The 15111-nt window shown below is 46.1% G+C and overlaps 1 protein-coding gene across 1 annotated transcript in view; it reads right to left on the bottom strand.

Annotated features, from left to right (window-relative positions):
* Window positions 1-15111, bottom strand: part of LOC122816562 (E3 ubiquitin-protein ligase RNF216-like) — a gene marked incomplete in the record, with an annotated part of 2262287 nt that overhangs the window by 705046 nt on the left and 1542130 nt on the right. Inside the window, 1 exon segment of the mRNA XM_044089426.1 lies at window positions 12835-12983. Coding sequence (XP_043945361.1) covers window positions 12835-12983 — 149 coding nt within the window.

The following is a 15111-nucleotide window of genomic DNA, read 5'->3' as shown; positions in this document are numbered from 1 at the left end:
GGCATACCAGACTCCTAGAGGGTCTCGGTAGCGGCCTGAGAATCCACAGAAGCGGGCATCAGAGGCTGCAAAAGTGCCTCACTGAGAACCGGAGAACTGACGACTAGCTTAATGGGAGCATTGTCGGTATGTTTGGACCTGTCCGGTCTGTGTCTGTCTTTACCTTTACGTTTTTTCAGAAGATCAGCTGTTGGATGGCTTACCGATGCCATATCAGAGTTCGAGAACTGAAAGCGAAAATATCTAGCTACAATAAGGGCCCAATGATGGATATTTCTGGCATCAAACAAAGCACAGAAGCAACAGCAGGGGACATTGTGGTTTGGGTCTAAGCAAGTGACGCAGTAAGAATGAAAGTCTTGGTGTGGTATTTGCTTTCCATAGGCGAGACAACTGTTAACTTTTTCTGACATCGGTTAGTGCAAGAAAAAAGGATCCCCAACGGGGAACTTAGCTTTAGAAGACTTCAGCTTCAATTCGGTAGATGAAACTCAGGTAGCAGCCAACTGGCACTCCTGCGAATTGCTTCTGCTTCGGGCTCCATGGCAAGAAAGACTGATGTAATGGTATCGGCTGCCTTACTTTATACTACTCACGACCTGACATATTCCTGAAGCGACAGAAACTGACGCAGAAATACTAAGCCTTTGGTATTCGGGGCGGCCGAGGGTTACCCTGTCAGGGATAACCCAAATGTGATGACTCCAACAGTGAAATGCGAAGAACATAGGGTTGGGAGAGGTGGCAGTAGCTGAAGTTGAAGCGCAGAGAGGATCACTGGTGATATCAGTCCTCCACAGCTGTTCCTTTGGACTGTCAGTTGAGTTTTTTATGGGGATTTGCTGCAGGAAGGCTGATGGTCCATGGGTGGCCACTGCACAAACTTCAAGTCTACCCAGAAGATGGCTCCCTCAGATCGATTCATGTCCGAGTCAGTGGCCATAATGTCACTGACAGTGACCAAAGGGGCTGAAACTCAGTACAGGAGATTGACCGTCTTCACATTGAGAAGCAAATACAATACAGTGAAAAAAGATACCAAGACATCTATGTACTGTGCTGTTAGCTAGACATAAATTAGAAGTAGAAGTTTTAGATATTGCGTGTCTTGACAGGGTTGTACCCTACTATTTAAAACTTGAACAATGGATGAATAAAAAGGATCATTCTGGTGGATCAGAATTGTTAAGCTTCCAACGGATAAGAAAATATTTGTGGAGAGTATTAACGTGGAGAGTATTAACAGGAGATAAACCGCTTGCCTTTTTTTTTTGTTTTAAATACCTGTGCTAGAAAGCTTATGGATGCAGCCAAACACACTATTTGCAGATTTTTTTTTTTTTTTTACTTCTCTGCTGACAGTAATAGAACATTTACCTGTTAAGTATACGTGGCCATATCTTTACTGGAAACAGAATGTGGTCTTTCTTGTCTGTGTTCCTATACGTCATTATTCTAATCATATCGCCTGTAAAGCAGTCTGGGTTTTTATTTAGCTAAGTGCACAGAGAACATGATCAGCACTAAACCACTTACCCTACTCACTCCAAACTCAACATGAGAAATCGGTAAACCTTCGGCAAACTCCTTTAACTGAAGGAAGGATTTGTTTTTAGCATCTCTATGAAGCAGAGTTTTAGTGGCTATTACAGATCTGTTATGGGCACAGATGGCATACACAGTGAAGTTGCACTGACAGTGACAGACACCGTTCATAGTAGGTACTAGACTATCTGCCCGAAGGCGTTTATAAGGCTAGCCGGAATGTGTTGGCTTTCGCTACCTCCTTAGATTAGTTAGTTCCCTGTGCTTCTGTCCAGCACAGCCATTGAACTGATCCCCGGGGAAAACTTACCATTTCCCATCCACTCATCAAGGTTTCTCTTAAAGAGAGTTGGCAAGGAGCTCTGCCTAATGTAGATTGGAATCTTGTTCAGGAGAATGGGAAGTCTCTCGGACAGGAATCTACCCCTCCAGCACATCCTATTTATTGTTGTGGTGAGGTTTAGATCCCTAGAGTGTGTGGCTCAAGGGGATATGGTTTTCTTTAGGTGGAGCATGCCCATCAATTCTGGGTTGGACATGGCCTTCTATGTCAGGCAGAGATCACCTCTGAGTAGGCGGTATGCAACTGAGTACAGCTGGAGTTTCTTCAGTCGAGCTGCACAGGGCAACTGTTTGAGGCCATTGATCCTCTTGGTGAGGTATTTCTGTGGTCTTTCCAGCTTTTGCAGGTGTCTTGTAAGGTACATCCCGAATGGGGCATTGTACTCTATGATGGGTCTGATGAGTGATGCGTACAGGAGCACAATGACCTCTTTGGATCTGGATGCAAACTCTTTTGTGATTAAGAGGGCCACATAGAAGGATTTTCTAACCACTTTGGCAATGTGATCATCAAAGGAGAAGTTACTATCTACTTGGGTCCCCAGATCCCTTATTACGTCTTCCGTATTTAGGGGGCTACCACCTATGTGGTAGTTTGTGGGTACTTTGTTTTTTCCAAAGGGGATGACTATGCACATTTTGCCATTTAGCTTGAGGCCATGGTTTTGACACCAGGTATCTGTCTCAGTGAGACCCTTTTGGAGGATGTCTGTGTCAGTCGAAGAGTTAATTATAGCCCCTAGTTTGCAGTCGTCAGCGAACTTGGTCAGCCATAGTCGTCCTATGCTTGCCTGTACAACTCTGAGAAGTATATGCCGAACAGGAGGGGTCCTAGGACTGAGCCTTGGGGAATGCCACTTGTAACCGCTTTAGAGTCCGACCTTGCTCCTGCAACTCTTACCATGTGGGGAACCAGTTGGCAGCTCATCTTGTGACATAGGGGCTTATATTCAGGCTGGTGAGGTTGTCTATAATACCTGAATGGGGAATGGTGTCAAAGTCCTTTGCGAGGTCTAGGTAGGCTGTGTGGACCACCTTTCCCTCATCTACAGGCTTGGTAACTGTCTCAAAGAAGTTCACCAGGTTTAGGAGGCATGACCTGCCCTTAACAAAGCTGAACTGGGTAGGGTCCAGTGTTTGGAGGTTCCCAATGTCTCTGTTAATGAGATCCATGATGATGCGCTCCATAGCCTTGCAGACCAAGCTAGTCAGGCTTATAGGGTGATAGTTCCCAGAGTTTGTTGTGGCTCCACCTTTGTGGAAAGGAACAACCATTGCTGTGCGCCACTCTATGGGCACGTAGCCTGTGGAGAGGCTGAGTTTGAACAGTGTGTTTAGGTGACGGGTTAGTTCATCTTGGAGCTCATGTAGGACGCAGCCTGGGACACCGCCTGGTCCCACTGATGCTGTGTTTTTGGCTTTGGAAAGGGCTGTTTTAACCCAAGTGTCTGTGATTTCAGGGGCACTACATTCTTCTGGTATGGTTATGGGCCCTTTTAGGGGTGAAGTTTGCACTGAACCTGATGCTGGCAATGTCAGTCGGTTCAGTGTATTTTGTACCATTCTGCACCAACTCCGACCAGATCTGAGAATTGCCACTTAGATTCTTGACACAGCTAAAGAATGACTTGTGGTTATTTTTGGAGTCCTTGGCAATTTTTTCCCCGAAGCTAGCCTTGGATGATTTTATGAAGGATTATAGTTTCTTGCTGATACTGATCAGGGATGTCTTCCCTTCTTGGGACTGTACTCTTTTCTGTACTAACCTCCTCCTTCTACTGTATAGCTTGTTTATGGCAGGGGTCCACCAGACTGGTTTCCTTTTCTTGGAGGAGTGAGTCTTGGTTTTGCTTGGGATAGCACAATCCATGCATTCTTGTAGGTGCCCACACAGTGCATTAGTAAAGGATTTTGCAGCTTGGACAGCATTATCCTTCAGCATGGGGGCTTTGAAACTTTCCACCTCAGTCTTAAGTAACGGGAAGTTTGCTTTTGAAAAGTTTTTCACGGTGGTTTCTTTGACCGGGGGTGGGGGCAGAATGTGGATATCCAGAGTGATTAGTTTATGGTCAGATCTAACCAGGGAGGGATTGACCTCCGGTCTGGAACACCGGTCACCCATGTTGGTGATGTTGGTCCAATATGTCGTCACCTCTGGTGGGGGTGTTAACCAGTTGATCCAGGGCGTTTGAGTTTATAAATTCTAGTAAATGTTGGGCAAGGGAGTTTGTACTTGAGTAGTTCTCCCAGTTAATGTTTAGGTAATTGAAATCACCCACAATCAGGGTGTTTGGTAGGACCTTTACGCTTCCCAATGTTTCCAGAAAAGTGGAATGGGGGGGTCCTGGGACATGGTGGGTAATCTGTAGCAAGCTACAATTTGAATTTCAGTTTTGCCCGTTGTTAGTTGCACGTGGATGATCTCTGAAGCATCATGCTGTGCCACTAACCTGGAGGTGTGGGTATCCTTAATGAATATGGATACGCCCCTGTCTTTTGTATTTCGGTCTGGGTTTTGTGGCCGAAATGTGTGGTATGAGTTGTAGCCTGGTAGTGCTGGGGTGCTCTCTGGAGCCTTAAACCAGGTTTCTGTTACTGCACATATATTGATTTTCTCCATACTGAGGAGTTCCTCGAGTGCGTGCATTTTGAGGTTTAGACTTCTGGCACTGAGTAGCATTACACTCAGTTTTTTGTTACTTGTGCTATTTACGGTGGTGGGTTTGTCTTTTGAGCCTTGCCTAAAAAAGGCACTATGGGGGTGGCAAGAGCCTTGGCCAGTTTTTGAAAGCCTAGGTGGGACAGGTGCAAGCCATCTCTAGCGAAGCAGCATGGCTTGTCGAGCATGTCATCTTAGGCGGACGGCCACTGGATCCCCTTTGAATGACACCAGAAGCTTAGCCAATTGTTGAAATTGATAATTTTTTTCTTTATACCGTGGTATCATTCTTGGTGAGGGCAAGATGCTACTCAAGGTCAGGGTCATACGGCCTGAGCTATGTGATCAAAGAGCTCCTCCATATCTCTTTTCATGTAGTCCAGGGAGGTATGTCTCAGGTCATTCACACCAACATGGACAATGACAAAGTCATATTTGTACTTGCTCTGGAGTGACCCGAGTGCTTGTGTTATATGGTGGATCCTGGCACTCGACAGGCAGCTAACTGTAACCTTCTCCTTGTTCAGCCTAGTGAATGGGACGTCAGTATGCCTGACTATAGAGTCACCTATTACTAGTGTGTTGGGTATGTTATTTTGCCTTAAGGGCTGTGATTGCATGGCACACTGGTTTTGTGAAGTATGTGCTTCATGGTTTGTGTTGGTGGGTGCAGGTTGCTTGGATGTCTGCTCTGGAGGTCTCTGTTGCTTTTGCAGACTTTTATTTAGAGCCTCCGAGTATGTTTTTGTGTATTTGTGTGTGTTTTTTGCCAGTGCTGGTTTTATAAGTCTATGTGAGACTGGTGGTGTGATGCAAGTAATTCCCTTCTCCTCTTGACTGTCTGGTCCAGTCTTGGGTTGAGAGAGCTTAGCCTCCAGTTTGGCTGTATAATTGCATCTCTCACATGTATTAGTGTTTGGTGGTAGGAGGAGAGGGTTGTATGTGTACATGAGGCAGTTGTAACATTGCCTCAAAATGCCCAGATTCATCAGTTGGTCCAGAGAGTACATCTGAAACTGCCCTTTGGACATCCTGGCTAGGTACAGTGAACTGTTTTACTGATTGGATGGTAAGGTCGAACTGAGAACCTTGTCCTTCTCTACAGTACAGGGGTGTCTAGTACTAAGGTTTATTAGTGCTTGCTATGAGTTTTGAGCTAGTGCCGGGCTGAGAAGTGAATAGTTTGACTGCTTAAGTTGAAAGTTTGTTTAGTTCCAAGGTAAACATTGAAGTACAGACTTTGTGGAGCTGGGAATAGTTACACCCGAGCTAACTGGCGCTGCCCAGCGTGCAAAACCGCGCTAATGCGGGTTTTATATCAGTGAAATGAAAGAGATAAAAATTAGCCCAAAATGGCCAATAAACTACTAATTTCTGGGCTGAAACCACTCCTCCTGGGACAGATAGGCTTTGTCACAGGTGAACAGAGAAACTTCCTTCTATCCAAGTAAGGTATGGGCAAACACAGAAACTTTAACACAGCCCTGAATTCAGCACCAACATGAAAACTGGACTATACTAGCTTAGAAAGGTGGGAAAACAAGTATTGTTTAGTTTTGTTTTTTCAGAAAATAAAGCAAATACAATCAAAAAGCACTTTAATGCACAGAAATGGCTATCACACTTGAGTGTGTAGCCTACAACAGTTAAACAGGTAATTTAAACACAAAAACAACTTTGCTAAAGTCGGGCAGTAAAATAAGTACAACATGTAGCTGAAACAAGCTTTTTAAATCACAGAAACTCTAAAAAAATTGGCGTTTTAGGGGGAATTAGCTAAAGGCAGCAAGAAAATGCAGAAAAATGATATTTCATCCCTCCAAAGTCTCTCTTTTGTCTCTCTGCTGCTGAACTGATAAAGAGCCACTCCAAGGTGCTCCTTATGAGAAATGTTATTGGGATCACACCACACAAGCAGCCACCAGGCCCACACCTTGCCACTGGCAAACTTATGAAATTACTCACGAAAGATTAAGATCTGTGGGCTTTTACTGATGGCACTCCATTCTATGGTGCTTTCCAGCACAGATCATGCAGTATGTAGATACAAGTCATTTTTCTAACATTATGCCAACACCCCTTTTCTTTCTGACCACATACTACTATTTCATGGCAGTCATCCACAGATTACTCCAGACATAAAGATAATAGGATATGCAGCCACATCCCCTGCTCTTTACTTAATTATGAGCCTCTCCTTTGTGAACATAAAACAGTCTTGTAGGGAAACAGCCTGATCATGAAAGCAAAGGTTCGCACTGGAAAAAATCGTGTTTATATCTGTAGACACATGCTTGCAATTTAAAAATTTTGTTCACGATTCTGAAAAATGTAACTGTAAACTACTTTTGTAGAATAAGAGCTATTTACAGCTGCAAGAAATTAGAAGTTATGTACCTACCATAACGTTCCATGTTAGTTGTCTTCTCTCGCCTTCTTTCTTGCTGGATGGGTTAGGAGCCGATCCTCGGCTCCGACTGCTTTAGCTTAGGAACTCCTTTTACCAGCTCGAGGCAACCCTATATCCCATGATGCAAGGCGGAACTACCTCAGATCTCGTTTGGTAGCTAACCTACCCTGCTAAAGACTATCCTAACAATTAGGAACACAAGTTCCTTATAGAAGTCCTCATATGAAGGATCCCGAGGAAACAACCTAATAGGAACTCTTCAAGATCTGTCCAGGCCAGGGGAAGGGTGGGACGCAGAAAGAAGAGAAGACAACTAACATGGAACGTTATGGTAGGTACATAACTTCTAAATGTTAAGTTGTCAATCTCGCCTTCATTCTTGCTGGATGGGACCGCGTCCCTAGCACCTGTATCCCGGGTGGCTCAATGGAACAGACTCTTGAGAACTGTGGAACCAAAACTGGCCCTATCTCTGGAGGCCAAGTCCAACTTGTAATGAGAGACAAAGGTATGGGCGTAGCCCAAGTAGCTGCTGCACAAATGGTATCAATGGGTAGTCTATCCTGAAAAGCTGCAGAAGTGGATAGACTCCTGGTTGAGTGTGCTTTTGGCTTAGAAGATAGCTGCTTGCCTCTGAGAGAGTGCACATAGGAAATAGTGGAAGTCAACCATCTGGATAAGGTCACTTTAGATACTGGAAGACCTATCCTGTTTTCTGCATAGGAGACAAATAATTGGTCCGATTTTCTGAATTGTTTAGTTCTATGCAAATAGTACCTGAGCTGACGATGGACATCCAAAAAATGCAGTTTCTGTTCAGCTCTGTCGGAATAGTTTGGGAAAAGACTGGTAGGTCTATAGATTGGTTAATGTTGGTTTGAGATACGACTTTGCGCAGAAAGGAAGGGTTAGTTCTTAATGGTACCCTGTCCTTATGAAAACCAAATAAGGGAGCGAATGCAGAGAGCTTGAATCTCGAAACCCTTCTTGCAGAAGTGACAGCCAGTAAAAATATAGTTTTCCAGGTCAATAACTTCAAAGAACATGAAGCAGACGGTTCGAAGGGAGGTAGTATCAAGGATGCCAACATTAAGTTTAGATCCCATTGCGGAGGAGGATGCTTTATAGGTGGTTTTAGGAGAAAAACTCCTCTCAGAAAGGCCTTGCATAACCTATGAGACATAATGTTATTGTCATGCAAGCCAACATGATACTTGGAAATAGCAGCCAGTTGTACTTTGACTGTAGATGACGAGGATCCTGAATGAAAAACCTCCGCAAGGAAATCTAAAACCGAATGTACAGGAGCAGTAAAAGGATCAATATCTCTGGAATTTGCCCAAATAGAAAAACGTCGCCACTTGCTAGCATAAACAGTCCTAGTGGACGACTTCAAGGAAGACACTAAAATGTCTCTGACTGAGTCCGAAATCATCGGTAGCCTGGCTAGGGTAGGAAGTGGAGCAACCAAGCAGTGAGGTTGAGAGAATGAATTGCCCGGTGCTGCTGACCCGACTGGTGGATCAAGAGATCCGGAACTGGGTCCAGATGCCAGGGCTGCACCAGAAGGTGACGATGCAGAGACGGAAACCAAATTTGTCGAGGCCAATATGGGGCAATGAGGATCAACTTGGCTCTCAAAATGGTGGCTTTCTGAATGACTTGTGGAATCAAGGGAAAAGGAGGAAAAGCGTATAGAAGTCCCCGGGGCCAATCCTGGGTTAGAGAGTCTCTCAGGAGTTGGCCTGGAAGGGGAAAGAGAGTGAAAAAATCGGGGCACTTGTTGTTTTGGGGTGTAGCAAAAAGATCGCAACAAGGTGTGCCCCACTTCAGAAAAAATCTGATCCACTACAGATTGATTGAGAGACCACTCGTGAGGCATCAGAATGGATCTGCTCAGCCTGTCCGCTAATAGGTTGGACCTGCCGTTGCTATCAGAAACCGCTGAGAAGAGATCGCCCATTGCCAAAGTCTGAGAGCTTCTCGACATAACGGATAGGACCTGGTCCCGCCCTGTTTGTTGATGTACCAGACCACGGACATGTTGTCCGTTTGTACTGCAATAGTCCCCGTGGGAAGAAAGTCGTTGAGGGCTTAAAGCACTGCTCTCATCTCCAGGACATTTATGTGCAGATGGTATTCTATGGGTTGCGACCATCCTGCCCTGATAATGCCCCCACCCGATCAGAGAGGCATCCGTAGTGACTGTGGCAACTGGAGGAGGGAATAAACCCTGATGAAGAAGAGGGAAGATATCCACCAGTTCAGATGAGCTCTGCGACTGTGTGACCAAGATTTCGTGCCTCATCGGAGACTGTGGTACGACCACTGCGTGAATAGCATCCACTGCAGAAGACGATGGGGCGAGCCAGTGGTAGAAGAACAATGGCCGCAGCCATAAGACCTAGAACCTTCAGTATAAATCTGGCTTTGATCTTGTTGCCTTGCAATAGAAGCCGAACAAATTTTTGGATGTCCAGAATTCTTTGATCTGTTAGTCTGGCTAACATTTTGACGGTGTTTAATTCTGCGCCTATAAAGGTGATAGATTGGCAAGGAAGCAGAGAAGATTTTTAATTTACTGAAATTCCCAAACTCCTGCAAAGCTGTAGAGTGTAGTCTCTGGACTGAAGAAGCTGACACTTGGTGGTGGCAGAGAGGAGCCAGTCGTCCAAATAGGGAAACACCTGGAATCCTTGATGTCTCAGATGAGCTGTGACCACTGCCATGCATTTGGTAAACACTCTGGGGGCTGAAGTGAGGCCAAAGGGCAGTGCTCTGAATTGGTAATGACTGGTCCCTAGTGGAGAAACCTTCTGGGCGTCTGTGAATCTTTATGTGATAGATCCTGAAGGTCTATAGAGCACATCCAGTTGTCCTTGCCCAGAAAGGGCAGAATGGACTGAAGCGTGACCATCCGGAATCTTGCCTTCTTGACAAATCTGTTTAGATTGCTCAGGTCTAATATTGGTCTCCAATCTCCCGTCCTTTTGGGGACCAAAAGAATCTGATCCTACCTGGTCTGCGGCACAGTCTTTTTCTAGGAGCTTTGAAACCTCCTGTTCTGCCAAATCCCTTGACCGGGTGAGATGTCTGGAAGGGATTGTAGAGGCACAGGAAACCGGATTTTGTAACCCTCGGATATGATCGACTGTACCCACATCTCTTGAGATAGGGATTGCCAGGCTACTGGGTCCGACTGCCTCCAAGGGTGGACAGTCGGGCAACACCAGGGGTGCTGAAAGGGCTTCTCAGGAAGAGACTCCCTGTTGCCCTGGTTCTGAGGACCCCCTGCCTCTATATTGTTACCCACTCTGCCTCTGGGGTAAACTGACCTAGCTCCTTGGGCTTTACAGAACCACATCTTCCCCTTCTGACCCTTGGGGTATGGTCTACAAGGAGTGGAAAACTGGACTCCAACGGCAGAAAGAGTTTTACCGTCCTGCTCACACCTGGTCAAGGTATCCTTCACCTGAGGTCGAACAAAGCCGAACCATCAAAGGGGTATTAGTGAAGGGGGTCCATAAAATTACAAAGCCGCATCCAGGCTTGGCGTCTAAGAGCAACTCCTGTGCCTGGATATGAGCCGCATGGAGGAGTTAGATATGGAATTCAGGATTGCAAGCTGCGAGGCAATCTTTTCCTGAGCCCCAGCAGCAGAAGGATCCTGGACTACTTCACCCAGTTCCTTGAGAACATCTCGTTGAAGCCTGGTGAAGTGACAAAGATAATTCAGCGATAGCAAAGGTCGCTGAAGAAAACATCCGCTTTCCATACCTGTCCATGGTCCTAGAATCCTTGTTAGGAGGATGGACAGGTACTGAAGGATCCGCCAGTTCCTTCTTAGTGGCCGCCACCACCATAGCATCCACAGAGACACCCTTGGAAAGGAACTGTTTGTCCGAAGGGGCCGTGATGAATTTGGATGGTCTCCTGGGGACAGGTTCCACAGAATCTGGAGCCGCCTTCTGAGCCACTACCTGCATCAGTGGGTGAAGGCGGCGACACCAGGAGGTGGAGGGTCGGGATCCAAAAGCCTCCAGGTATACCGACTCATCCTCGGAGGGGTCAATGGAGGGCCAATTCCCCCTCTGTTTGAGGAGCTCAAGGATGTCTGAAAAGGAGACATCCTCAGAGGGGGATCGGGAACCCTCCGACTCATCTAAGTCGGTATCAGATGTAGTAGACTCAGGGAGTCTGTGTGTTTCCTCTTACCGTCCTCTTCCGAGGGTTCCCCTGCAGGATCAGGAGAAACCTCGGAAGAAGAGGAAATTCCCAATGGGGAAACCTGGGGCGATGGATCCCTGGGCCTGAGAGCAAGAGGCTGGCAAGAGGTGTCTGCAGGCACTGATGAGGGAGGAGCTAGAGGGATGGACCGTTGACCAGGCTCAGAGGCCAGGACACTCCTCATCACCTCAAAGGCTCCCCTCCCCAGGAGGCTGGAATATCCCCGCTCCGAGGAAACAGGAATGCCCGGCTCCACTGAGAGGGAAGGCTCTGAGGCCGATGGCGCTGAGCTTACCAAAGCCGAAGCCCCGAGAGGGAGAGCGGGGTCGGACAAGGGTCCGATGCCACTAGCCCCCTCGGAGCTGACAAACGGATCCCTCCAAGGAAGGTCTCAAGGAGGAGATCACAGTCACTGTCCGAACTCCGATGTGGAGTCGAAGGAGGAAGTTCAAGGGTGAGGCTATAGCGAAGTCTGTTGAGACGGGCTATGGAGCATTTGGGCCATTGCCTGAGACTTCAACAGCCTGCTTACCACCCTCTCCAAGTCGTGGTCAGACAGCCTGGAAGATCTCGAAGATCGGCTCCGATGGCTCGCTCCGACAAAGAGGAGACCCGGGCAGTGGATACTCAGTAACGGCGGGACGAGATCTCTTTCCCTGAACTCCAGATGGCAGCCGGAGCCGACAAGGCTACAGTAGATAAGGTATCGGAACCAGCCGGCACCGAACCCACTACTTTGGAGGCAGATACATCGGTTCCAGCGGGAGCCACCGGAGGAGGCTTGGAAACTGAAGCCTGAGCCGTGGCTTAGAAGGTTTCCCAGACTCTGCCTTAGAGGGAGAACCTTCTGGCTTAAGTAAGCCACGGAGGATAAGTTTATTCCTCCTTTCCTGCAGGACTCTCTGGCTAAAGGAGTGACACAAAGCACAGGAGTCCTGCAGGTGCAAAGGCCCCAGGCAGTGTGACCGTCTGTCAGAGACATTTTCTGACAGCACGAGTCACACTTCTTGAAGCCTGAACCTTGCCTTCCCTAGACATATCCTAGGTGGAAGAAACACAGACAAACCCCAACAAACACACAAAATTAATCCCTACACACAACACACAGGAAGGGATTAACAACTGGGGTTTAAGGCCTAACTAAAACTTTTACACTAAGGTTTAAAAGGGAGTTATAAAAGTTTGAAAAACAAGGGAATAGGGTGGGCTGTATTCACTACAGACTATACTATGACTAAAAGGGAAAATAAAACCCTAACTAAGCTTCTCTTTCTTTGACAAGAAATTCACTTACCTCTGCTGGTAAAGGAGACCTCTTTCGCTAAGCGGCAAATGAGATCTGAGGTAGTTCCGCCTTGCATCATGGGATATAGGGTTGCCTCGAGCTGGTAAAAGGAGTTCCTAAGCTAAAGCAACCCATCCAGCAAGAATGAAGGCGAGATTGACAACTTAACATCTCTTCTTTCAAAGAATCACTCACCCTCGATCAGAAAATGTGCCCAAAATATTAAGACAATTTGTTAAAGCTGTAGCCAAAAAGATCAAAAAAACACCCTGAAACTCCACTGAATAAAAACATTACTTTGCTGTTCTTACAACTTCAGTTCCTGTGATGAGATCAAAAAAGGTTTTTCGTTCAGCACATACTAACCTGACAAGCTCATCTTTACATGCAGCTGCAACTGCCTCTTCTGCCTGACGCTCATAATACTTTGACAAGATATCTTCTGGAAGAACTTTTTCCAACTCACTGCTTGTAAAGGAACAGGTACAAGAGCCATCCATACAGCTCAGCTCAGACTACAAAAAATAAATAAATAAATAAATTTAAAAAAACCGCAGTACTAACTGGGGTTATTTAGAACAGTACATTTGCATAACTGAAAAAAATAACTCTACAACAAGCAATAAGGTTCAAGAACGTACATTTACATGCAGGTCAAGGATGTTTTCAGACCAGGGTAGGTAATTAATGGAAGCAATAAAGTACAGTTTTGTACCTACCATAAATGTAGATGTTCGAGTGTATATACTGCTGCAGTCATTACACTTAGGTTATCCTGCCGTCAGGTGGTCCCGCAGTCGGCCAAATCTCAAAGTCTTTGTCTGGAGTCGGTTGTCATCGCTTCTTCTGACGTCAGTGCGACAGGGGGATAAAAGAGGCAGCCGACACCATTTTCTTCAGTTTTTCTTGCCCCAGATGTCAGGTGCCCCCAACTAGGAAGGCAATACAAATAACTATGCAAAAATACCTTAGTAGATAAACAATAGTACTAGCTGTTAGCAAATACACCATATAGACATGCATCCAATAGATTGATGTACATGGAGTTATAACTAACACCCTGGTATGTAGAGGGGATGGTGGGAGGGTAACCTGGACTGCAGCAGTATATACACTCGAACATCTACATTTATGGTAGGTACAAAACTGTACTATGTTCGTGTTATACTGCTGCAGTCAACACACTTGGGTTGAATCCCAAAGCTATGGATGGGTGGCTGGTACTAAACTGGGTTAGGTGAAGCTAGGATGCCCTGCAGAACTGCAGTGGCAAAACCAGCTCTGGTTTTTGAGTATAATGGAAGGTGGCAGTGTAGGGTTGCCACCTTCCTTCACGGCTAAAACCGGAGCAAAGCCACACCCCTCACGTCACCAGTAACCCCGCCCACCCCAGCCCCCTCTCCCACCAACATACCTCCTATTTTGTGATGTCATGACAGCATCACTCAATGGGAACGCCCTCTTTTTTCGTTCCCGCCGCCTGCTTTTGGCTGATTTACTATGCTTTTCTGTAAAAAAAAAGCATAGTAAATCAGCCGATTTACAAACTCCGATAGTCTGTTTCCTTTTTGAAACAGAATACCGGAGTTTGTACAGTGTTTTCCGGACTACCGGAGAATCAGTTTGATTTCCTGATAGCCCGGAAAAAAAACGGAGGGGTGGCAAGCCTATGGTAGTGCTTGGTAAAGGTGTGCACTGAACTCCAAGTAGCTGCCTCCAGAATGTCCTTGGTTGGAACCCCCCTGAGAAAGGCTGCTGAGGTTGCTGTAGTCCTGGTAGAATGGGACCTAATATTAACAGGCACTGCTTTCCCATGGTGCGTGTAGCAAAAGCGGATACAATGTGCTATCCATTTGGAGATGGTCTGTTTTGAAATAGCCTTTCCTTGTGAACCTGCAGCATAGGATACAAAGAGTTGGTCAGTTTTTCTGAAGGTCTTTGTCTTATCCAAATAGTAACGTAGCTGTCTGTGAATGCCCAAAGAGTGAAGGAGTCTTTCTCCTTTATTCTGGGGGTTTGGATAAAAGGTGGGTAAATGAATGGTCTGATTCAAAGCCACACTGGATACTACCTTTGGCATAAAGGTAGGGTTAGTTCGTAAAGAGACTCTGTCCTGATGGAAAATGATGAAAGGTTCCACTGCCATAAGTGCCTGTAGTTCTGAGACCCTGCGTGCTGAGGTGATAGCCAGCAACAGAGCTGTTTCCTATGACAAGTATTGTAGTTCTGCTGAGAAGGCTGGTTCGAAAGGAGGCAGTGTTAATTTTTCCTAAAACGAAGGTGAGGTCCCAAGCTGGCATGGGGGGTTTTCTGGGGGGTCTTATATTCTTAGCTCCTCAGAGAAACTGCCTTAGTAAAGGGTGTGAGAATATGGGAGGATCCGTATTATATTGAGCTGAAATGGCTGAAGCATGGATCTTAACGGATGAGAAAGAAAGGCCTTTGTGTAGCATCTCAGTTAAGTATTGCAGTATTTGAGGAATGTTTGGTATCCAAGGATTTTGGCCTTTAGCCTGGTTCCATGCACAAAATCTTTTCCATTTGTCCGAGTAAGTTTTTCTGGTGCTGGGCCTCCTGGCCTCCAAAATGACATTCAGGACGTCCTTTGAGAGAAGTGTTGATTGATAATTCAAGGTATTCTCC

This window comes from Protopterus annectens, chromosome 12.part0, assembly GCF_019279795.1.
Source record: "Protopterus annectens isolate FY-2018-M chromosome 12.part0, PAN1.0, whole genome shotgun sequence".
NCBI lineage: Eukaryota > Metazoa > Chordata > Ceratodontiformes > Protopteridae > Protopterus > Protopterus annectens.
This window is presented reverse-complemented; position numbering and strand designations above follow the sequence as displayed.